Below are 25809 nucleotides of genomic sequence, written 5' to 3'. Positions count from 1 at the left end.
TTACTACAGTGGAGTCCAAAAGACCATAAAGAAAATCTGGGATTTAAAGTCTTATTTAAACTCAAAACAGATTTTGAACTTATATTAGGGGTTGGCAAGATACAGAAATATAAGTCTCTCAGCAACAGTAGGTTTAATTTAATACGTAGTAAAGAATACTGCCTAAATTGAATAATCAAACTCTGCATTGTCTGAGAGGTGGCTTTCTGCTCGTGCATTAAGGCTTATTGCGTTTAACTCTTTTTTTTAACATCATGTACGCTCTTTATTTTCTCATTCATGCATGTTTTTTTATCACTGGAGTCTAAAGTGTCAATATCTTTAAGTCATACTGAGATATGCGGATATATTTACTTAATGATATAGGAAAATCTATAACAATAGACAATTTTTAATAATTTCCATGTTATATTTCCAGCCCTACAACATATCAACTTTTGTCAAGTTATTACCAAAAACGTTTGTAAAACAAATATTAAATATTTAAATGATAAAATACAAATATTCAATATTATGAAATAATAAAATGTATACAGATATTTATAAAAATTACATTAATCAAGTGTTTTCAGCAGTGTGTAAGCTTACGCAGGGGCCGGCACTGAGCTCTCCAAATCGTTCAACAGACTCTCCACACTGGGTCTGACGTCTTCTACCCCCCGACCGGCTGCACTGCGTTTGGGTTTCTCTAACTTTGCAGGCGGCGCTTTCACTACTGATGAAACACCGTTTTCTGGGACATAGCGCTGGGCGTTGCTGGCTGGTTTAGTTGGGTAGGTCTCTGTGAAATATAAAATAAAACATCCATATTTGTGCATGTTTTAACAACATGCAGTAATAATTTATTACATTTATATAGTGCTTTTCTCAACACAAAGTGCTTCACACATGGAAGGGGGAATCTCCTCAACCACCACCAATGTGATGCAATGATGCAACGGCAGCCATATTGCCACCATACACCAGCTTATTGATGGAGAGGAGACCGTGATGAAGCCAATCAGTATTTATGGGGATGATGAGACCATGATGGAGAAAAGCCAAAGGGTAAATTTGGCCAGGATGCCAGGGTTACACCCCTACTCTTTAATTCAAGGACATCCTGGGATTTTTATTTACCACTGAGAGTCAGGACCTCAGTTTAAAGGGATAGTTCACTTTGAAATAAAATTTTGGTATGTTTTAGCTTACCTCAAGGGCATCCAAGATGTAGGTGTCTTTTTTTCAGCAGTATTTTCAATTTTGATATTTTTAGGTCAAACCGTTTTTGTCCGACAGTCATATCATGCAGATCTATGGTCACTGTCTCAAAGAGCATACACAGAGTCCAAATTAAAACAATTCCCCATCGTCCAAATTAAACAATTCCCCATCGTAAGTACACATTGATGGCCTAAGACACGAAACGAGCGGTTTGTGTGAGAAAACGAACGGTATTTATATAGTTTTTACCTCTTGTAACACAGCCAGGTCCAAGTGATCTGAGGGCGCGAGCGCTTCCTTCTGTGTGACGTGTGCGCAGACTGGTGCATAGATATATACACACTAGATTTCGCATTAAAGACATTCGTTCCAATGAACTGCCGTAGCCAAGGCAACATCTAGCGTATACATCTATGCACCAGTCTGCGCACACGTCACACACCAGGATGTGCCCGCGCCCTCAGATCACTTGGACCTGGCTGTGTTACAAGAGGTAAAAACTATATAAATACCGTTCGTTTTCTCACACAAACCGCTCGTTTCGTGTCTTAGGCCATCAATGTGTACTTACGATGGGGAATTGTTTAATTTGGACGATGGGGAATTGTTTTAATTTGGACTCTGTGTATGCTCTTTGAGACAATGACCATAGACCTGCATGATATGACTGTCAGAAAAAAAATATCAAAATTGAAACTACTGAAAGACACCTACATCTTGGATGCCCTTGAGGTAAGCTAAAACATACCAAAATTTAATTTCAAAGTGAACTATCCCTTTAATGTTTCATCCGAAGGTAGTGCTGAGTTTTGAAGCGCTCACCTTCAGTAGCGAAGGAGGGTGTGCTGTGCTGTACGGCGTTGAGCTCCAGCAGCAGACGGTCCAGCTCCGACAGGTTACTGCCCAGTGATGAGCTCATGGCGGCAGTGGGAGAGTCAGTAGTCTTCTGCTTGTTGGGGAAACTATAGACGTGCTCTTCGTCAGACTGAGACACGCGAGGACTGGCGCTTTTCGGAGCCGAGCTGAAAGACTTGAGGAAAGAAAATAGTCGTTTAACATTTAAGCACTTTTACTTTACAAGTGGGAGCAGAAAGAGCAAATATACACATGTGAAACTCGAAAAATTAGAATATGGTGCAAAAGGTCATTTATTTCAGTAATTCAACTTAAAAGGTGAAACTAATATATTATATAGACTCATTACATGCAAAGTGATATATTTCAAGCCTTTATTGGTTATAATTTTGATGATTATGGCTTATTATCATAAGCTGTAAGCCATCATCATCAAAATAATAACAAATATAGGCTTGAAATATCTCACTTTGCATGTAATGAGTCTATATAATATATTCATTATATTAATATACATCATATATTCAAATTTTTTGTTTCACCTGTAATATAAAAAAAAAAAACTATGATACACCTGGGGTCTCAAGGACCCGCTTAATGGTAGCCTGGGAAAACCCAGACCACTTCCGGCAAATTTAGATTTGCTCTGCAAGTGGGTCTGGCAAAGAGCCCATTGAAACCCATTTCCAATCCGTCGAAATCGCGGCACCAATCAGAAACGTTGGGGCGGGCTTTACACGATGACGACAGAGCAGAGACGGTGACGCAGATTTTGTACATTACAGAGATGGATGCCGCCGTGGAACATCACAACATCACTCGTTCGAATCAGCTATCGCGTCTGTTTCAAGCGATTTAAAATGGTCATTTTCGTTAACACAAACAGAGAATTGCTGAGAGTCTCAGATGTTTCTCCGTCGCTCTGCATACGTCATGTCATTCATCGCTCTGATTGGTTTTAGATCTATCCGACGCCCGTTGGTGATGCCCCTGTGGAAATGAATTGTCTATGGAGCTTTGCCAGACCCTAACTCAGTTACAACTGAGAGTGGTCTGGGTTTTCCCAGGCTAGCTTAATGGTGTAAAAGACAATTAATAATCAGTAATACCGGTATTATGGTTAAACTGAACTGACACTATCAGATGAGAACAAAATTTGAAGTGGATAATGACACTAACTTTGCAACATTGGCACTTTTATTGAACTGTATCGAATCAACACTGAACTGACTTGAGCTGAATAATAACACTATAGTCTTTTGTAAAGCTGCTTTACAGCTGAAATTGAACTTGTTTTATAATTGATCAATCGTACAACATTAACACTTATTTTTCCGTTTATTAATGTGAAGCTGCTTTGAATAAAGCGCTATAGAAATAAATGTAACCTGACCTAACCTAATGCTGTCTCTCAAACGTTTTTTTTCTCAAAACTCAGAGTTGCAAGAGGATTTCACTCTAGGATTTTCACTACCTTGGGATACCTTTAATAATTCCTGCTTTTTGATTTGAACTCTATATTCGACCCCAAAGGGTGAAAACATGCATTTTAACATCCAAATGTAGTCTGTGTGACATAAAAAAAAAATGTATGTCCAGAAGGTTTACTGAAACTAAGCTACAAATACAACTGTGAGCTCAATAACATGAACACCTGCATTCACATATCAAATAATGATGCAACTGAAATTTTGCCATCCAAAATGTTCAGTTGACAGCAATTTTTGGTTTCGGTCTAAATGGTTTTGGAGCTGAAATAATTGACCAAAACAGTGATATATTTATTTACAGATTATCCGAGCAATAAGCTTTGTGCTTTGTTACCTTTAATATGACGTCTCAGCTTTTAAATTCTGTCAATTGTATCACATAATTCAAACAATAAATGTGGTTTGACGCACTTGAAAAAAAACTGCTTGTAAACAACATGCCACATAACATTACATTTACCCCGGGGACCCCAGGAACATAGACATAACTCTAGAGAGGAGAATTTATTGAAATATATGCAGTATATATATAATTTATTATATATTTACTTAACCTGCTGTCTTCATTATTTAATGTGTGTTTGAATAAATATGTCATGAAAATAAGTTATTATTACAGGCACTGTTTAAATGTTTATATTTCAACAACAAATTGGAGTAGAAACAGAATTTGGTTATTAAAAACTGCCTTTATGTACAATTTAAATGTGTAAATCAGTTTTTATTTTAGTTAATTATTAAAAAAGTATTTTAGATTTCAGTTTTTGGCATCAATTTATGCATTTTGGTTAAAAAATAATATTTTGATGAATTAGTAATAATATCAATGCATATTCATTATGGTCTTAAAGTTACAGCAGCATAAACAGTCTGGTTCATTTTTAGGACCATTGAGAGGGTGTAAAATGGCCATAAAACAAGACTACACTTCTACTGTTTTAGTCCCAAGTAAGCTTGACTAAATATGGACCCATTAAAGAAACCATGGACCCATTGCGCCATGAACAAGTTTCTGGAGCAACTGAAGCTTTGCTCAAGGGCACAACAGGCAGAAAGTGGAACAGGACGGCATCTGGTGTTTGTTGAAAGGTTAAAGGATAACCGAGTAGACTCATATAAAGACCAACACGAACCCTGTGGAATAAAGAAACCCTTCAGGAAGTAATGGTGCATTTTACCTGGGTTGAAGAGTGCTTTGATTCTGGCTGTTCTACCCAAGATCCATTCAGTGTTTCAGCAGGAGGGGAAGTTACTCGAGGTGGGGGGGACACGTCCTGATAAGAGTCACTTCCTGTGGGGTAGGAATATGGCGTCTCTTCTGGCAGAAAAACAGCTTGCTTGGAAATGTGGGAGGTTGTGGACTCCAAATCCGCAAGAAGAGCATCTGTAAAAAAAGAAAAGAAAAACACAGATTGGTTTCATTCTCAAGGAACGTGTACTGATAAAACTTTTGGATATAATACAAATCTAAAGCTATGGATATGCAGGTCTGTTCAAATCCATAACCTCAAGTGTTTGCTTCAGATTCACATTGCCAGGAGTTGTTCTGCGCATGAAGAACATAAATCTATTAGAAATCAAACGGGTTGTTGTTGTTGTTGAATAACCCGGTTTCAACGTGACTTTGTCAAGTCTGTTCAAAACACGTCTCTCTCGGCTGGAGTGAGTGGTTGTTATGAATCACATGACCGGGATGGTGAAATCACTGCAGGCTTCACTCATATGGGGTGTGGTGAGAGTGACAACCTCACATGTAAAGACTGCTCGAAAACGGCATGCCTACAGGGATAGATTCAGCAGGAAGTGCAAAATAAACGGACACACCTCTTAATGCACGCACAAATCAATATTCAAAAGCCATACGCTCAGGAACAGAACAGAAAGCACTTCCACACACACACACACACACAACTAAGTAAGGTTGTAAAACATGCTCTTGAGTGAACACTTTTCTGACCATCTCTGGTTTAAAACTCCTTTATATAGCAATTACTTCAGTGACATGCACCTTTGGATCTCGGTTGCATCACAGTCCGTCGTGTCAACACAGGAAGTGAATGATGATGATGTCACATTGCAGCATGACAGATGACACCACAAGGTTCTCGATACTTAAAGCAGCATATCGTCTTCATTTATTTGGTAAACTATGAGAAATGCGTTGTTAAAACATTTCTAGATAATTGAAATCTATTTAGTATAAAAATGGATTTTGCATGGGTTTTTGCAGAATAGCAAATTCATTTTATAGATAATATGCTCATATGTTTAGAATAATATATATATATATATATATATATATATATATATATATATATATATATTTTTTTTTTTTTTTTTTTTTTTTTTTTGGGAGCATTCACATATATAGCTTGTAAAATTCAGAGCAAACTAATTCATAAATATAAAATGCATACAATTCAGCACAGATTAATATATAAACATAACATAAAATTGAACAAATGAATTAATAAATATGTATCGCATAAAATCGCAGAGTAAATTCATTCATAAATATATAACATAATATTCAGAGAATATTAAAACATTAAAACATTTTTTAAACATAATTAATCAAATTCAAAAGACGATTAATTATTGAACAAAATTCAGAGCATAATAATAATAAAAATCTAAGGAAATTAATATATATATATATATTATTCAGAGCAAATTAATTCAAACATTTAATTAAATTCTGAGGAAATTAATTAATGAAAATAATTCTAAACTAAGAGCAATGAATTCATACATAAATCTAAATGATAAATAAAATCATTTCATTCCAGACAAATGGTAAAAATAAATATATCTAGAATAGCCATGCACCATATAAATAATATAAATGTCAAATGAAGCTTCATTAGTCAAGTGTTTGTGATTTGATTATAAGTGGAGTGATATAGTTTCTCAGACGCTTCTCAACAAGCCGGTATAGATGTCAGACATATGCTTTATCGAGTACCATATATGTTATAATATTCACTCTATATCTCACACAAGACACACGAGTGCAACAAAACACCAAACTTAAGCTGAAGATACATTTTCAGGAACAAACAAACACCACATTGTTAAATCACACAATATCAAGCGCCAATAACAACAGCACAGCAGATTTCAAAAATCCCCATTACAGGCACAAATCCCCAAAAGACACTTTCCCAAGAAACAACCAACTAACACCAAAGAACAGCCAGTTACTTACACTGTGAACGGGACAGACAGTAACGCCCTGCTGATCCGTGTCTTTACCTTCACACTTTATCTCAGACAGGAGGAGCTACGACAAGGAGTGGGGGAAAAACAGATAGGATAAGAGTGGAAAAGGAAAGAGAGATCTAGAAAGAAGAGAGAGAGAGAGAGAGAGAGAGAGAAGAACTTCAAGACAGGACAAGTATTGTAAACTCTGCCGTGTTCAGTGGCAGTCGTCCGAGGGGAGGGCGGGCTGTTTTTCGGCAGGTGCTAACTTTAACTACCCCTCCAAATACCAGATACTAAAAAGGTTGCAGAATATAACTGTGTACAGGTCACTAATCTGGACAAGTGCTATACCATTAGACAAACTTTCTAAATGAACTCAATATTCAGTCAAGAATCATAATTATGTCAGTTGCTAAATAAATGTGAGTATTACTACAGAAAGGAAAGCGGGCAGGAAGACTTTGAGGCTGGTCTCTGATGGTATCTGGACTGTTTGTTCAGCACTCGGCCTGATGAGGGAGTGGCAGAGGAAACATTAACCCATATTCTCTCTCTCCGCGGCTTCTTTATCACATACACTATATTCAATAGAAATCACTCTCCCACATGTTGAAATCAAGCATCTTTTGGCCTAATTTAAAAAAATCTGACATAAAAAAGCAGTATCACACTCTTTTTAACCAAAAGACAGCAATAAAAAAAAAATCGGATAAAAACACTTTATAGAGATTGCACAATTTTTTTTAATTAATATTCATTGAAATAAATTAGAGTAAATACTCTAAATTAATTTATTGTAACATACATCTGAGTGAAACAGCTTCTGGAACATGAACAAATGTAGGGCGTTTTTTTTTTTTGGTTGGTTTTGTTCAAAGAGAATTGATTGGATGGTTGTGGTTAGCTATTGTTTACCCCGCGCCCGCGCCAGTAAACACATCATAAGATGATGCTGCAAGAGGGAAGAGAAGTTATGTTGATTAAAGATTACGAGGATGCATGAATAAAAAAATTAAATAAAAGATTTTCACGGATAAATCCAGTAAATTCCAGTTGCATGGCTGGAAATCACAAGCCGACTGCGTTTTGTGACACTTCTGGTTTGTGTAAATTCCATTCAAAAACACTGAAACGAATCATTTCAAAATATAAACTTGCACTACAATTAATCATTATTTATCAGTTTGACTGAATGAGCTGTAAATTTCCCTTCATGCTCTATTTTCAGGCGTCAGTACGTAATAATGGTATTTTAATGTGACATGGTATCAAAAGAATATCTGCGAAGAGCTCTTTTGCGACTCTGCATTCTTTTCCTCCTGATTATTTTTATTTTTTACCCTTTGTATTCTGCTGTAACGGTATGAAAATAAGACAACATAACATACTGTGCAATTATGGTCTGTTCTACCGATTTTATTTACGATATGTCCCATTAATAATTCACTGGAATGCAGGATTCTCCCCAAATCCTCTTTTTCCAAGTTAGTTTTCACACAGATGCTTTAAAATGTAATCGTCTCATCTTTTCACTTTTAATAACAGCATTTACTGAAATGCTGTAAAGCAGGTAAATAAAAATGTTGTCAAAATGACCGAAAGCACTTCACACATTGCTAAAGTTAATGAACATTTTTGATTAAGGTAACGTATGTTACAAAATACAGATATTACCACGACCGTAATATTGCTGAGGAAAGAATCGTGCTTTTGGGGTTATTCATGGTCTGTTGAATGTACTTTGTTGATGCTTTATTACACATTTAAATTTCGATTGTTGAACAGTGGTGAGAAGAATATGTTAATTGTGACCAGTTAAAAAAAAAAAAAAAAGTGTAATATTGCGCTCATATAGTGAACACATCATTCACGCAAGGCTCATGGGGCGTAGGAAAAAGGAGGATATATTCCCTTTTTTTCCTGGTTTTCATGACTGTGGAAGACTGGCAATATTTCTGCACAAACATCTGATAAACATGTTAAAATGAGCACATTGTAAACAATAAATGTCACAAAACACTGTTCTCACATCCACAAGTGGAAGTTTAAAGGGGTGGTTGATTATGATTTAACTTTTCTAACTTTAGTTAGTGTGTAATGTTGCTGTTTGAGCATAAACAACATCTGCAAAGTTGCAATGCTTAAAGTTCAAAGCAAAGGAAGAGATTTGCTTTTAAAGAAATCACTTTTTATGGACTACAACAAACGGCTGGTAAGGAGGACTACACGACTTATAGATTATCATGTCAGAATATGCTAATCAATTGGTGCTTTCAAGTCATCTCGTATAGATCGTATTTACGAGTTGAACACCACCACCACATAGTCGTAAATACCAGTGGGAAGCTCGGGATTTTCTCTAAGCCCCGATCTTTACGAGTTGTGGGCGTGTCACTGAGAAACATGGCAGAATACCACAATACAAGGTATTTAGCTTGTCAGGCTTTTCTATTTACAGCGCAGGAAGCTAATCAACTGCACATAATATGATAGCATTATAAAATAACAATGTAATATGTAACAATAAAGTTTGCAGTGGCTTCATAAATTAACTAAAAACATAAAAAACCAAAGCACACCGTATGCAAATCTTTGTTCTTCATTTTCTAGAACTAGAGTTTAAGAACCTCGCTGTATTTTTGTGTAATTAACTAAGAGTAAGTACTCCGCCATCTTACTTGAACGCACCGGCCGTCGTAAACATGACTTCCCACATCGTGTGTACGAACTTCCCAGGAGGACTTGAACGCACCAAATGACTAGAAGATAGTTAACTCCTCATCAACTAAATTCAGAAATGTCCTGTTGCTTCTACATGTTGTCACTTCTTGAGTCGCTCCATCATTGTCTGACTCCAGTTTGAACATAAAAGGCTAAAAGTTTTTTATATTTTCAGTGCATGTGTGTGAGGTAAAATGACACGAGCTCTTGAAGCTCCGCCCCCTGTGCCGGGAGCAGCAGCTCATTTGCATTTAAAGGGACAGACACGAAACGGTGCGTTTTTGCTCGCCCTCTAAAAGTGACAACTTTAACATGCTATATAAACATATCTGTGGGGTATTTTGAGCTAAAACTTCACACACACACTCTGGGGACATCAGAGACTTATTTTACATCTTGTGAAAGGGCATTATACCACCGCTTTAAGTGTTGTTCTGCAGGCGAGCAAATTACACTGTCTAAATGAAACCAAACACACTGAATGGACACTGCAGTAGACATGGAGCAAATAAACTTCCACAATAAGATGCTGAGATGTGCAAAACTATATGGAAGAATGCCAAAATATATTACCCAAGCATGCTAACATCCTCTCTGAATCTATATTCGTCCTCTTTAATTCATTGCTACTAAAATATTAATGCTAATACAAAAAGAAACTAAAAGAAACCTTGATAGTCAACCACACTTGGAGGTTGGATTGTGAACTATTTTAATTGCTGCAGTGTATTTACGGTATGTTTTTGGTACATTAGATGTCTGCTGCCAAATTAGGCCACAAATTACTGCTGTATATGATTAACAAAAATATATAAATCTACATATCTAAATGTGCAACTGTGGAAGTTAAGGAAAAAGGAAGCATAACTGCATTTATGCTTCCTTTTTTCATACTGTTGTACTTGACCTGTACTTGCCACGAATCAACTAATCAAACATTGAAAATGCTAAATCGGGATACACTGATCAAGATTTTCCATGGTTTTTACAATCAAATGGGCCGATTCCGATACCAGTTGCCAATTTTTTTTCTTGTCATTGTTTCAGAGGATGCGTTTACAGACGTTGTTATATTTCCACACAAACGACACTTTGGGAAATTATTGTAATGCAGTTTGTGTGCAAGTTCTTAACAGAGATCGGCCAAATCGACCGGTGCATCCCTAATGCTAAACTTTGATTGTTGTGAAATGTCTAAAAGCTAATAGAAACCTCAGGTCATATAATCATCGCATTTTCACACTAAGTCTGAATAGTCAGGTACTTGTGCCCATCTTCATCGCAGATAAGCAAAAACTCAAGATCAAACAGACTGATCTGCAAGCACATGGAGGCTTTTGGGAAATAAATATGCACATTAACTTAACTGCACCGTGTCAAGACAATAAGAGCCAACCCTACCTCTCTCTGTCACCCAATCTGGATCTGGGATCATGTAAGTCCCATCTGAATCAGACATGCTGGTGGATTGAACAACAGAACCTGACATTGGGTCTCCAGCATGCGCTCCCTCAGTCTCCAGAGCGGTGTGTGTCTCTGACGCCTCCACCAGAGCTGAATCTGGGGCTGAATGTGGGTCACGAGCAGATGCTAATGATGGAGCCACTGAATCCATCTCTACATTTGAAACTGAAACAGATTCAGTGGCTAAATCAGAAACGGTCTCCTTTTCTAACATATCTTCGATGGCATCTGCCACAGAAGCCGAGTCGGGTACGAAATCATCAACCACGGTTAAATCTGGTGATGTCTTCTCTGCCGAAGTTGATATATTGGTCTCCGGCACCTCAGACTTTTGGGACTCTCCCGCTTCTGGTGTGAAATCCTGCATTTCGAATTCCAATAAAACCTTTTCAAACTCCTCAACAGCAAATGCTGAAGCAGTTTCTTCATCCATCGGGGGAACAACTAAAGGAACCGCGCCCGGAGGAATCGGGCACAGGATCCGGAAAAGTCTGGACTCAAGAGCGGGATGAAGAAAGGAAGGGTCGTTCCCGTTCCAAAGCATTCAAAACATTCCACAGGGCTCGATTATGTATACAGCCGGCAGTGCGCTAGATAACGGTCTCTCTCAGGGGGATTTGCTTACGTAAGCTATGGACACTACACAAACCCATATATGAGCACGTTTTAGGGTCTACGAAAACATATTACGGGGCTAAACATTCCCAGACGTTATCTAGAAAGAAAGTTATTCAGAAAATCCCTAGAAAACCCTGCAAGAACCTTCATTCCTTTGAAAGACTGTACAGGATGCCACTTATTTAAACATCGTTTATCTCTGACAACTCGTCAGACAATCTCTGGTTAGCTTCAAAAGGGGGACGGTCCACTCAAAATCAGTTATGAGAGTAAAAATCAAGTCAATCATGTCTAACTGTCCCCCCCACATAATCATATTCCCTTCTCAATGCATGCTTAAAGTCCACATGAAACAGAGGTTGTGGTAGTCTTTTTTTCCTATTGTAACATACATCTGAGTGGACAAAGTACACAACTTCCTTACTTGAGTAAAAGTACAGATACTACTGGTCAAATATTACTCCGTTACAAGTAAAAGTAGTAAAGACCGATTTTTACTTAAGTAAAAGTACAGAAGTACTCATTTTTAAAAGTACTTAAGTATAAAAGTAAATGTCAATGCATTGTTTTATTATTGTTGCATTGTTGCATGTAATAGCCAATTTACAGTACCTTATGCTTCTGAATCTCTGCCTGTCTATCTACCCTCATATCAATATCACATTTATTTCTAGAACACAGTTCCAGTAGTGGGATTGAGTAAGTCACTCAATAACGTCCACAATGGTTTCGGACACACAAATGGCTGTTCCCAGTTTTAGCCTTGTTATCTATAAGCTAGTGTGCTCCAAAACAATGACAAAATTCGCATTTGAAGACCAAACCCAACGTTGCAAATTAAAATCATGTTGATGTCAGAATCCAATGTCAGATTGACGTTAATCTCCAACGTTGGACAGACGTTGTATTGTGGCTGAAAATCGGTTGACGTCAGAAACCAACATCGGTTGAGTTCTGACGTCAACCAGACTTTCATTTCCAACCAAAAATGCAACCCAAATCATCCCTGACGTTACTACTTTCTACTCAAGGACCTTGACAGAAATGTAGTGGAGTAAAAAGTACGATATTTGTCTTTCAAATGTAGTGAAGTTAAAGTTTCCAGAAAAAATAATACTCAAGTACAGTTACTGTCCACCTCTGAGTGAAGCGGCTTCTGAAACATGAACAAATGTAGGACTTTTTTTTTTTTTTTTTGGTTGGTTGGTTGGTTGGTTTTAGGGGTGTAACGATACTCTCATATCACGATTTGATACAGATCACGATACTGAACTCAAGATACAATATTATTCCGATACTCCAAGAAATATGATAAAAGGTTAACAAAAATGTTGCTGTTATTATTTGTTTTGATATTACATTGTGGGTGTAAATGAATAGGCTTTGACTTGGTGACACCAGAATAAAAATATTCATGATTTTGAAGCTTAAAATACATAATTATTTTAGACGAATATGCTTGCACTCTGTCACTGACATATTTAAAATAACATAGGCCACTTTTTACTGGTAAGTTAACATATGACATTTGGCATTATTATACATTTGGCATTATTATACACTATATTCAACATTATATATAGTAGTTTAATGTAGTACTGACACTAAAACTCTGAAAACGTGAATTTTTTATATTCTATACACAATACATATCACTATCCACGATAAATATTGTTGGATTTTTGTAGTGCGATATTTTGTGACACGATTTATTGTTACACCCCTAGTTGGTTTTGTTCAAAGAGAATTGATTGGATGGTTGTGGTTAGCTATTGTTTACCCCGCGCCAGTAAACACATCATAAGAGAAGAGATGAGATGATGCTGCAAGAGGGAAGAGAAGTTGTTGATTAAAAGATTACGAGGATGCATGAATAAAAAAATAAAATAAAAGATTTTTATGGATAAATCGTTCATAATAAACAGTGCAATATTCCATAAATAATATTGAATTGTCCATTTTTATTTTCTAGCATGTTCTTCATCAAAAAAAGTATTTCTTTACCTGTTAGCTCTATGCTAAGCGAGATTGTTAACCGAAGACATTTTTAATTTGACGATTTCTATAGCTTCTATGGCAATATGATGTAGGGTGGTTTTCACACACACACAGAAAGCCGTGCCTAAGACTTTAAGTCTTGCGCTTGAACGGACAAATTTACACAAAAAAATATGGCTGCTGTCTGTATGTGTTTTTAATGTTAATCAAACAACAAAAGACAAGGAAATCAATCACTGCTCTTCCTTGAATAGCTTTAATAATGATTAGGGTAATCTTTATTTCACTTATACAATGAAGATTATATGCAATGTTGTTTTACATTTGATTAGGCTACTTTGTTCAATTTCTGTTCCTGAAAATTACCGTTAGATACCTAAATAACCTGGTAAGCACTCTTTATGTTATTTATAGCTTTGCTCGGTTATATTTTTGTTGTGCTGTTGCTTGTAGTTTGATTATTTGTTCTTATTTTCTTGATTTAACAGTAGTCATTTTCCCCCTGAATAGCACATAGGCTATAGAAACATACCAAAACATCCCATAATGAACCGTGGAGACCCTATTCAAACAGTGGTAGGAAAGAGCTTGACCAAAATTCAACCACTAGGATTATTAGTGGAAAAGCAGCGATTACATATCATAAAAAAGGCATTTCATAACACACCATTTCACCATGCACCACATTTATATGCTGTAGGTCAGTACATCATAACGGGAATAAACAAAGCTGGAAATACGAGTAGGGTGCCAAGACTTTGCCTTAAAGTTTCATAATTAATGCCCATTTCATAATTAATTCATCTCCACTCTCACATGTTTACTTATACGCCCCCATCTGGTCAATGAGTGGAAGTGCAGATAACACTTTCTTCGCATAAACACACACAATAATAAAACTCGAGCTGAGAAACAAGTCTCCAATGACTCCAACTGTTTACTTCAGTCTTACGTGCAGAAAACTCAATCTACACAGAGAGGTCAAACCTGATAGATAAAGTGTCTAAATTTGGCCACTTGGCATCTTGGCCACAAGACGACTCATTTATGACAGTAAAATATAAAGTTCTCAACCCCAAAGTTCTTCCTACGCTCTGACCTTCAGAGATTTGAGACCAGGGTGGTCAGCCAAGGAGGGAGACCCAAGACCCCTGGACTAAAATAAGAAGCCTCCAGTCCTAAACCTGCCACAGAGAGACGATGAAATACATCCCACGCTGTAAAACCTGATAGATCCGAGGGAGTTAAGCATTAATAACCCTGAATTCTTGAGCGTTTGGTTATTGACATGTGACACAGATGTCAACCCAGCAAGAATGAGGGAGAGAATTGCATTAAGGAAATGCCACTGTCTGATTTTTTACAACAGAGACAAAGTGACAGTTTGCACAACTTCAGATATTTAGCACAATGTCTAAGCTGTTTATATTTTATTTATTTTATTTATTTATTTATTATTACAGGGACAGTGCATATTAATAAACATTTCTGCCAATATGCCAGAAGGCTATTTTTAATCTGCAGTCCCCGGACAGATGTTAAAAGAGAATAAAATAACATATAAAACACCAAAAAAAATAAAAAAAAATAATAATAATATATATATATATATATATATATACAAATATTATGCTTCTTTGCACAAATAATGTATGTTGATTAATATTATATTAACCATATGAATTACTGCTCCAGTAATCAATTAAATTATTATTGTAAATTTTTTACACACACACACACACACACACACACACACACACACACACACACACACACACACACACACACACAATAATTTAAATAAAACAGCAATCAAATATTAATTATCAACGTATTGAAGAGTAAAAACTATTTCTCAAGATTTACCAAACCAACAATGTATTGCTCCACTTATAATATGCGGCAGTTTAAATAAGCAACCATTCAGCATAGGCCTGTTAATTACTTAAGACTGTGGAGATTGCATCCTCTATATTTAAGTCTGTGTGTTTTTAATTATTATTTAGTCAGAGTGACGCCATGTGGGACCAATTACCATCTCGGAGTGAATAACACACAAATAATTACAAATAATAAAGAGAATCTGCTGCAGTCTACAATGCATGTGTGTAACGTGGTCAAAAGATCTTGAAATTAACCATAAGCCAACGATGAAGCAATGCAGATGATGACACAGAAGCACAAATGATCCATCTTGAACATCGCCAGACAATAACAGCAAAAGCATGACTAAGGTATTACTGGCCCCTGTGATTGTGATTTTCACTCTTTAAATGTGAACATGGAAAGGTATTCAGGCTATTTTAATTCCAAAAGTAAATATATATATATATATATTTGATTAAAAATATATATATATTTGATAAAAAATAAAAAAAAAAATTAAAATACAAAAACACAAAATAATAAAACAATACATAAAAAAAAAAGGAAATATAAATAAAAAAGGAAGTTAAAAGAGTGAAGTTCTCTTTAGATGGGAAGTCAAAGCACACATGTAGTAGTGATTGTTCCAGCTGCCATCTACAGGTTTATCCGAGTGAACACAAGAGCACACGCCCAAACTCTCTCAATCGAAACGGCTCCATGGGAAAAACTGAAAGCACAGAAGCACATGCATTTTTTAACCCACCCAATCTTGGTCACGATATGCCTGGGATTCAAGGCCTATTCCAACAGAGAAGACAAGAGGCATCATCCAGACACGTGACCTGAGAGTTATTGTACTTTTTCAATAAAAAAAAAAGCACAAGATAAAAGTGCAAGTCTCTACTTAACATTCCTGCATCCAGCAGTTCTCCCATGAGATCTCCCACCCTCCCAATCCCTCCATCTCCCTATCTGATGGGCAGAAAGGTGTGCTGGGAATTCCTCGAATGCTTCGGCCTGTTTAAACTCGTGCAGATCGTCTCTGAACGTCCTGCCAAATGCATCACTTAAGATTCAGACTGAGAAAATGCAAGGCTAATTCTGGGCATATAGAAAGAGTTCACGGAGTCCTTACAGGAGGACTTGTCAGAGGCACGTTACATTTATCTAACTAGGTTAAACGAGATATCCACCTTTGCATGTCAGTCATGCTGTAATTTTACTTTGGATGATGAGATGCATTTAAAAAGACCTTCAATCTTCCTTTCTTTTTAAGCAATTTAAATGACTAACAGAAATGTGGTCAGCTGAAACTACTGGAAAAAACATTTGTTCACCAAAGAAAGCATTTCCAACTACATTCTGCACAGACCAGATCATATTATTGCCACAAATAATACACATGTATCTACACAATACATTTATTGATCACTATACAAAATAAATTTAATATTTTAGGAGAAAAATCAATATAATTCTGTTGTAGAATGCGGTTATGACTCTCGTAAATTACAATACTGTGTGTGTACAGAACAGGTTTAAACCCTAAAAGATGAATTGACGACCGAATTTAGCTGCAGTGTACGAGGCCTTAGATGTCATTAACGGGTTCATCTCCCCCAAAAGGATAAAAATTAAGCCTCTCAGGCACCATCAAAGCAATGAAAGTGGATCCGTCAATCACTTCCCAGCTCAACCAATAGCGAGAGTTTGGGGCGTGGCTACTTCACACTCACTGCTTCAGACCTTAGAGATGAATCAGGCCACGAACACATCAAAGCGAACAAGGAATTGTGATGGAAACACTTCAGTACCACACAGCATCATCATGCACCCGCTCAGAAAGACAAATGTACCCTTTTATAATGTTTACTTTGTGTCCAGTGTAGACAGCCTCAAACAGTTGTGGTGTGTCGTGTCAAAAAATGCAGATACAGGTGAAACATCGTGAAATATCGTGCAAAAGTTCATTTATTTCAGTAATTCAACTTAAAAGGTGAAAGTAATATATTATATAGACTCATTACATGCAAAGTGAGATATTTCAAGCCTTTATTTGTTATAATTTTTATGATTATGGCTTACAGCTGAAAACCTTTTTACAATATTCTAATATTGAATTTGGGGTTTTCATAGCCATAATCATCAAAATGATGACAAAATAAAGGCTTGAAATATCTCACTTTGCATGTAATGAGTCTATATATAATATATTAGTTTCACCTTTTGGTAACACTTTACAATAAGGTTCATTTATTAAACATTATTTAATGTATTAACTAACATGAACAATACATTTGTAACAGTATTTATGAATCTTTGTTAATGTTAGTTAATATGAATAAAGCTGTTCATTGTTTGTTCATGTTAGTTCACAGTGCATTAACTCATGTTAACAAGATTTTAATAAAGTATTAGTAAATGTCGAAATTAACATTAACAAAGATGAATAAATGCTGTATAAGTGCAGTTCATTATTAGTTAACGTTAACTAATGTAGTTAACTAATGTTAACTAATGAACCTTATTGTAAAGTGTTACCCACCTTTTAAGATGAATTACTTACCACCTTTTAAGATGAATTACCACCCCTGGCCGACTCCTGGCCACCCCACTGGCCACCCCAATGGCCAGTAAAAAATTTAGTAGCATCAGTTATGCATTTCATCCCTAATGCACAGCCAGGCAGGCAAGCTGATCTAGACTTTCGATCGCACACAGTAGCCCGCCCCTCCCCCGCCCCTCCGTACATGCCGCTGTTGCGCGCTCAGACAGCAACAGCTCAGCGCGTGCCCGTCGGTCAACAATTTTAAAAGAAGTTAAGAAAGAAGACGAAGACTACCGGTAAGTAAATAAGTAAAAAATATTCTTTAGTAAAAGAAGACGGGGAATTATGTGTCGTGACGTGCTTTTTAAGTGCCAAATGGTTACAGTATACTGTTACAGCAGCTTTTTGATGCGTCTTTGACATGTTTTGACAAGAGTTACCTAGCTAACGTCGTTAGCTGGTGCATGTATATGTGTAACAGAGTTAAAATAATGCTGTTAAATTCATGCATTAATTGGGAAAACTCGACATTGGCTGTTGCATCACTCGCATTTGTGTGCGTGATATTGCGGGCGGAGCTACGTCACCACCAGCAGAGTCTCACATCTCTCGTGCTGGGAAGTCGCATCAATAAGAGCTGCGTCATAAAAACAGAGTTTAGATTGTTTTCAACAAGTGCAAGGTTGGACTTTATAAACTACACACAAGTTTACTTCATGTGTCTGTTAGTTCCTAGTTTTGTCAGTCGAGTCATAGGCTATGTGTTATTTGCAATGATGAAATGGAGTGTGTGTATTATTATTAACCTGCTTGTGAACTCTGTTTATTTCATTTAAGAAATTCATGCAACGTGATGCACTGTCCGTTAAATATAACACAATAAACCAAAGTATATCAGTAGGAGTTTCCTTAAGTCTTTCTGATAGTTTTCTTCAGGCCGGTTTACCCATACGGAAATGTAATATATGTACATAGCCTAAGCCTAGGTATATGAAATATACATATATGAAATATATCCACATATATAAAATATATATACCCATATATATGCCCATATATAAAACCTATTAGAAAATGGAACAATTGACATATAAAACCAGCCCATATATTTGATGCATGTATAATAGTGTTTTTTTACATACATGTCACATATATAATTATCAGTTTTCAAATAGAATTTGTGTAGTATTTGTTTTGTTTTTATGAGCTGGTCAAGAAGAGGTAAAATAATAATAAATAATACATTTTATTTATAAAAGATTCGAAAATGAGATAGAAATTGAAATGAAATGTGGATATGTAGACTTGATCTGTAGACTTGAAATAAATAGTAAATAGTTTGGCATATATAAATTATACATATCGGTGACATATATGGTCAAAACATACAGTATTATATAAATAATAATCATATACATCATATTAATATATGTCAATATACTCATTTAATATGGCAAATTTATATATGTTAAAAACCTATATCAACATATATGTAGAGATATGTATATGTGATAGCAATATATTGTCTTATATTTAACATATATGACGGCGTCACTAGCGATATAGGGATATGTCATATATTACATTTCCGTATGGGTTACTACAACAGTAGAATACAATTCTGAAATTATGGTTTATAGTTTTGGTGTGCCACCCCAAGATTTTAAGTGGCCCCATCTGGCCACCCCTATGAAAAATTTCTGGAGGCGCCACTGCTGTACGTTGGATGGGTTTGTTAGAAGCGAGACGCTCACGTTCATTCTCTAGATAGATAGTGTGTTATCCTGCTCAGTTGCTTACTCAAGACACACATGCAGCTAAAAGTATTCCTAATATGCAGGACCTTTTACTGGCTTCACAAGCGCCCGTTGGAGATGTGTTAGAGATGTTTGAGTCGGGGGAGGCGTGATGTGTGAAAGGGGCATTTGCAACGTTGTTTCAAAACATGCTTCATTTTTGTAATTTCGCTAAGTGCCACTAGTGTCGCAGGAACTAAATACTTCACCTTTAAGAAAATAAATGTATATATATAACATTAAATAATGTCAAGGTCCTGATCATTTTTACTTTGCAATAATGAGTGCATAATAATAATTGTGTTAATAATACTAATTGTTTAGTATTTTATCTCAAACACAAAACCTATTGTTTATCATAACAGCATAGTATGTGGTATCAAGAAAGACAAGATCAGCATTCAGCCGTGAGAAACATGTGGCCTATGTGTTGAATATGATATGTGACTGTATCTGCCCTGCAAAAGGTGATGCTCTTGATAAATTCAAGTTAATCTGAGTCTGAAAGTCAGTTAAAAAAAACTAAAACTCTGCTACATGAAAAAGATTAGTGTACTTTTTTTACAAGAAAATACATTAAAGTCTTTCTACTTCACATTTCAAGTTTATTTCAATGTCTCACTTCCGGTTTCTTTGTAATTATTTGTGAAAATTGCTTCTCCAGCATATAGACAGGCCCTTTTTCTTGCTTTTTATCACCAAAATACATTAAAAAAACATCACAGTTTGACCATTTACATTTCACCATAAAGCCTGTGTGTGTGTGTGTGTGTGTTGAGGTTGGAGTGTTTCACCATTCACCAAACACTCTGTGTTTACACATCACAACCAAACGCTCTTTCCCAGAAAAGGAACCGTTGCGAGAGCATTTGCATTGTGACTAAGAATCACCAAGGGATGTTCATACAGTCATTTTTACTCATCCAGACAGACGAGCGTTAGTTTACTTTAAAACAATAGTTATATACATGATAAAAATGATTCACATAATACAACAAAAACAAACGGTGCTTTATATATACACGGTCGGCCACAAGTCAAAAAGTACAAATGATTTTTTTAAATATAAAAAGTGAAGTCATACAATAGCTTTGTGAGAGGAACATTGTGAAATTTAAAAGGTTAGTTCATCCACAAATTAAACTTCTTTCAACAATTATTCACCCTATCGTTGTTCCAAATCCAGAAGACTTTCATTAATGAACGAGACTTACTATTACATTACTGTCCAATGGCTCTAATGGCAATATATAAGAAATTCAGTAATTCAGTCATTTTCTAATGGCAAGTTAATTGTTTAATGGCAAGTTTCATTACTGAACAAGAATGAACCCTTATTGGTTCTTGCAGAAGCTCAAACGTGATGCGTAACACGAGAATGAACCTCATTGGTTCTTGCAGAAGCTCAAACGTGATGCGTAACACGAGAATGAACCTCATTGGTTCTTGCAGAAGCTCAAACGTGATGCGTAACACGAGAATGAACCTCATTGGTTCTTGCAGAAGCTCAAACGTGATGCGTAACACGAGAATGAACCTCATTGGTTCTTGCTGAAGCTCAAACGTGATGCGTAACACGAGAATGAACCTCATTGGTTCTTGCTGAAGCTCAAACGTGATGCGTAACACGAGAATGAACCTCATTGGTTCTTGCAGAAGCTCAAACGTGATCAGTAACACGAGAATGAACCTCATGTTTGAGCTTCTGTTTACCAAAATTTGAGTGCTATGTGAATATGTGGAGGGACAGAAATCTCTCAGATTTCATGAAAAATATCTACATTTGTGTTCCAAATATGAAAAAAAGTCTTATGGTTTTGGCGAGGGCAAATAATTATTGACAGGATTTTCATTTTTGAGTGAACTATCCCTTTAAGCCTCTGTTCATTGAAAACCTCCAAGTGACTTCAGAACACCTGAGACATCATGTAAGAGTTATATGGACTATTTTTATGTTACTTTCATGTATTTTTGTCCTAATATTCAGAGTCTGACAGTACAAAATAACCATGTACTTTCATCATATTGAAACAAGATATTCAGAAATTCTGCTAGACAACATTTCTCATTTTGTCTTTCACAAAAGAAAGACAACTATACAAGTTTGGAATAATATAACCGAGTAAATGAGGAACTTGCATTTTTGGGTGAGCTATTCCTGTCTCAAATATCAGACCGTCAAACCACAGTGTTGCATTTTAATGCAAGCAGCAAACACAATTGTATGCGTCTTCACACACCAATGATATGTGTCTTTTGAGACACAACCACAATTTCACACTTCACACATCAGAATAGTGCAGCAAATGTCTGCAAACTCACAAGATGGTTTAGATCAGACACAAAATAAAGCTGAATTACACACAAGCCTTTCTTATTCTCAGCGGATAATCGAGTTAAACGTCATGTTGCGCACACATGGTTAAACATCGCAGGCCTCATTATACAGACCATCATCATCATCATCATCATCATCATCAAGTTTGGACTTACGGACAGATCGCTCTTTAACCCGGGTGACTGGACCATTACAAATTCAGTGTACGACAACAGACGTCATTCAACAGTTGCTGGGTACATTAGGACAAATACTGTGCTATAATTCATGATAGGGCTGGGAAATGTATTCAATATTTTTTTTAAGTTGGCATGAAATCAAAATGGACCCTATTTACTTTGTTAGCGGATATTACTAGTCTTGTGGTGAACAATTAATCCGTGCAAGTTAATACACAGAAAAAAATTGTTTGCCGTGGTTATCTTTAATCAAAGTCTGAAAAGTTACTTCCGGTCTGGAATGGTTCTTTTTCTGATGACGTAGGTTTGACGGCTTGGGTTAAACGCTTAACCACTCCCCTCAAACCGTTACTCTGCTATGGGCGAGAGATGGAGAGGAGGAGCGCTGAAGTAAAACCCTCTGTTCAATATTCCGCTTCACTCGGAAATGCGTCACAACACTTGAGAAAAGTCGTTTGCAACTTCCGGTTCACGCGGACTTTAAGATTTTTTTTATTTTTTATGTTTTTGATAAAAAGTCTCTTCAAGCTCACCAAGGCTGTATTTATTTGACCAAAAATACAGTAAAGTAATATTGCGATTAGAATTTATGGTGTTTTCCATTTGAATATATTTTTCACGTGTAATTTATTCCTGTGATCAAAGCTGAATTTTCAGCATCATTACTCCAGTCTTCAGTGTCACATGATCCTTCAGAAATCACTCTAATATGATGATTTGCTGCTCAAGAAACATTTCTAATTATTATCAATGTTGAAAACAGTTGTGCTGCTTCATATTTTTGTGGAAACCATGAATAATATCAGGATACTTGGATGAATAGAAAGATCAAAAGAACAGCATTTAATTTAAATAGAAATCAAAATGCGCATAAATTACGTATGCGTTTGTTTGAGAAGGATACATTTAAAAAAAACATGCGTATAAACTATGATGGAAACACATTTCAATCATTCGATGTGCATCAAAAATAAATCATGTGACTGCGTGATGGGACGACATAACCATAACCAGCGGACCGATCTTTTTGTTCTCTTCAGCTCACTGGATGAAACGCTGCTTTATTCACAAATGTTTTATGCGATATTCCCATTTTGCGCAAAAGTTAAATTTGAAACTTTGGATGGAAACATAGCTGAAGACTGGAGTTATGATGCTGAAAACTCAGCTTTGATCACAGGAATAAATTATATCTTTAAATATTTAACTATAGAAATCAGTTGTTTTAAATAGTAATAATATTTCACAATATTACTGTTTTTACTGTATTCTTGATCAAATAAATGCAGCCTTGGTGAGCAGAAGCCTCACTGAACCCACACTAGGGATGGGTAACGATTAATCGCATCCCAAAAAAAATGTGTTTACATAATATGTGTGTGTACTGTGTATAATTATTTGTATATATAAATACACACACACATGCATACATTTACGGTTTTTTTTTACTATATAATATCAATTATATATTAATATATAAACAGTACATGCAAATATTTCTTAAATATATACATGCATGTGTAATGTATTATATAAACAAAATAATTATACACAGTACACATATATTATGTAAACACAAACTTTTTTTTTGGATGCGATTAATCGTTGCCCATTCCTAACCCACACACAGTGATTTGCTACAGTGAATCGCTTCTCTTCTTCATGAGACATACATGGACATATTTGTTTGTTACATCAAGTGTCAGGACACAATACTCCATCACTGAAAAGAGCGCTGACGTACAGGTCTTTTAGGTTCACACACAGTCGTCCACGGCCCACAATGCAGCAGGTTTTCGTTCACAGGAGAATGACCTGGCAGAAAGAAACGCTCACACCTGCCTCGATCTACGCTTCACTGCTGAGGATAAAGCCATCACTGTTTGCAGGCCTCAAGACAACATGAGCATATTCACTTTCTTCATGCACGCTCTTGGTCTTATTTGTGCACAATTTGCACAGAACTCTAATTAATAATAATTGTGCAGAGATGCACTGAATCAGACTGTGATGCCTTTATTCAAACCGCATTTTCAAGTGCACTTTAAGCTATTTCTAGAGGCCTGTTTCATGCTAACATTTATTGCACATCTCTTGGTGACACCTACCAAACCTCTCTTTATCATCCATGACAATCTGTGTCTAATGACCAGAAAACCAGCAGACAACATCAATGGAGCAAATGCATAATTAAGTTTCAGAATAGTCTTGCGGTGTAAAGACACTCAAGATGCCCCATTTATGCCAATCTGCATTACAGAGTTTTAAATGTGCCTGTGATCAGCAAGCGAACAGATGTTCAGAACGGGACAGATAAGTGTGACGGACATGGACACTAAAGCGCTGTCAGTATGACACTGCCATATGCTAAAAATACATTTTTGCATTCGAAAGACTGAAGCTTTGCACAGCATCCTGAGTCATTTTTGGTGACAATATTTTCTCTCCTGTTTATAATCACATGACGAACAGCTCATGCAAGACTCTGTAGTCGCAATACGACACCTAAAGTAGTTTAGTTGCTTTCATTTTGCCATTTTAGTGCGGTTAAAGGGATAGTTCACCAAAAAATAGTGTCATTTACTCACCCTCAAGTTGTTCGAAACTTGTAGAAGTTTCTTTCTTCTGTTGAACACAAAGATATTTGAACCAGAAAGCATTGACTTCCATACTTTTTTCCTACTGTGGAAGTCAATGGCTACCGGTGGCGTCAACTATGTGATTACAAACGTTCTTCAAAATATCTTTGTGTTCAACAGAGGAAAGAAACTGGAACAACATGAGGGTGAGTAAATTTCCATTTTTGGGTGAACTATCCCTTTAATTTCTGACCCTCGCTTGTTCCATGTTAATGTCTAAACTCTCTGAGCCAAACAAACGCTTGTTGTTCGTCCTCACAGGTTTACGAAAATAACTTTACTAAACAGCATGTCACTCATGAAGACTCAACTCAACAGCCTCAAGCCACTAATATTGAGATTAGTTAGATTAGGCAGTGCTGCTCTTTTTCTCATTGCCCTGGGCAACAAGTCAACAAGTTACAACACCAAGCTGTAGTTTATGGGATCAACTGTCTTACAGTAAGTGAACAACAACTACTAGCAGTTTTTGAAATATTAGCGTCTTGCCAACTCCTGCATTTAAGCCAATGCAATCATTAATGCACGCTATCAAGACCAACACCAGCAAGTTTTGGGCAATATTTGTGAAGTTTGGAGGTCGGGTGCGAAATAACACATTGTTGTTTTGTTGACACATTGCAGAAGTTGTAAAGACAGGAACTATAAATGCAAATAAATTAGCAATAACTATAATGTACACTTCTGCATTTAGGGACAAATAAGTTGTTTTGCACTAGTAGCAAGGGTCTGATATTAATCACTCAATGTTGCAAGAACAGCAGCTGTAAAGAATGGATCAATCTGACTCTTGCAACACTGCAGCATCAACGCAGAACACCAAACACTATGAAGATACGTGAATATAGCGTGTAAAAGCAGCTTTAAACAGGCATCCAGGCGCGCGA

At 36.3% G+C, this 25809-nt stretch overlaps 1 protein-coding gene across 10 annotated transcripts in view; it reads right to left on the bottom strand.

Moving 5' to 3' along the window:
- The window catches only part of pxna (paxillin a), a 48835-nt gene that overhangs the window by 22662 nt on the left and 364 nt on the right, over positions 1 to 25809 (bottom strand). For 3 of the 10 annotated variants that reach the window (XM_079608244.1, XM_079608246.1, XM_079608247.1), the window contains exons 2-5: positions 6757 to 6831; positions 4727 to 4932; positions 2026 to 2233; positions 589 to 781 (exon numbers count right to left, since the gene is read on the bottom strand). In XM_079608244.1, the coding sequence (XP_079464370.1) occupies positions 589 to 781; positions 2026 to 2122 (290 nt within the window). In that variant the 5' untranslated portion in view covers positions 2123 to 2233; positions 4727 to 4932; positions 6757 to 6831. Of the gene's footprint in view, positions 1 to 588; positions 782 to 2025; positions 2234 to 4726; positions 4933 to 5054; positions 5226 to 6756; positions 6832 to 10874; positions 11428 to 25809 lie in introns of those variants that run through there. The other 7 variants (XM_079608240.1, XM_079608243.1, XM_079608239.1 and 4 more) reach the window with 6 other exon arrangements.

Source organism: Phoxinus phoxinus (genome assembly GCF_949152265.1).
Source record: "Phoxinus phoxinus genome assembly, chromosome: 3".
Lineage (NCBI taxonomy): Eukaryota > Metazoa > Chordata > Actinopteri > Cypriniformes > Leuciscidae > Phoxinus > Phoxinus phoxinus.
This window is presented reverse-complemented; position numbering and strand designations above follow the sequence as displayed.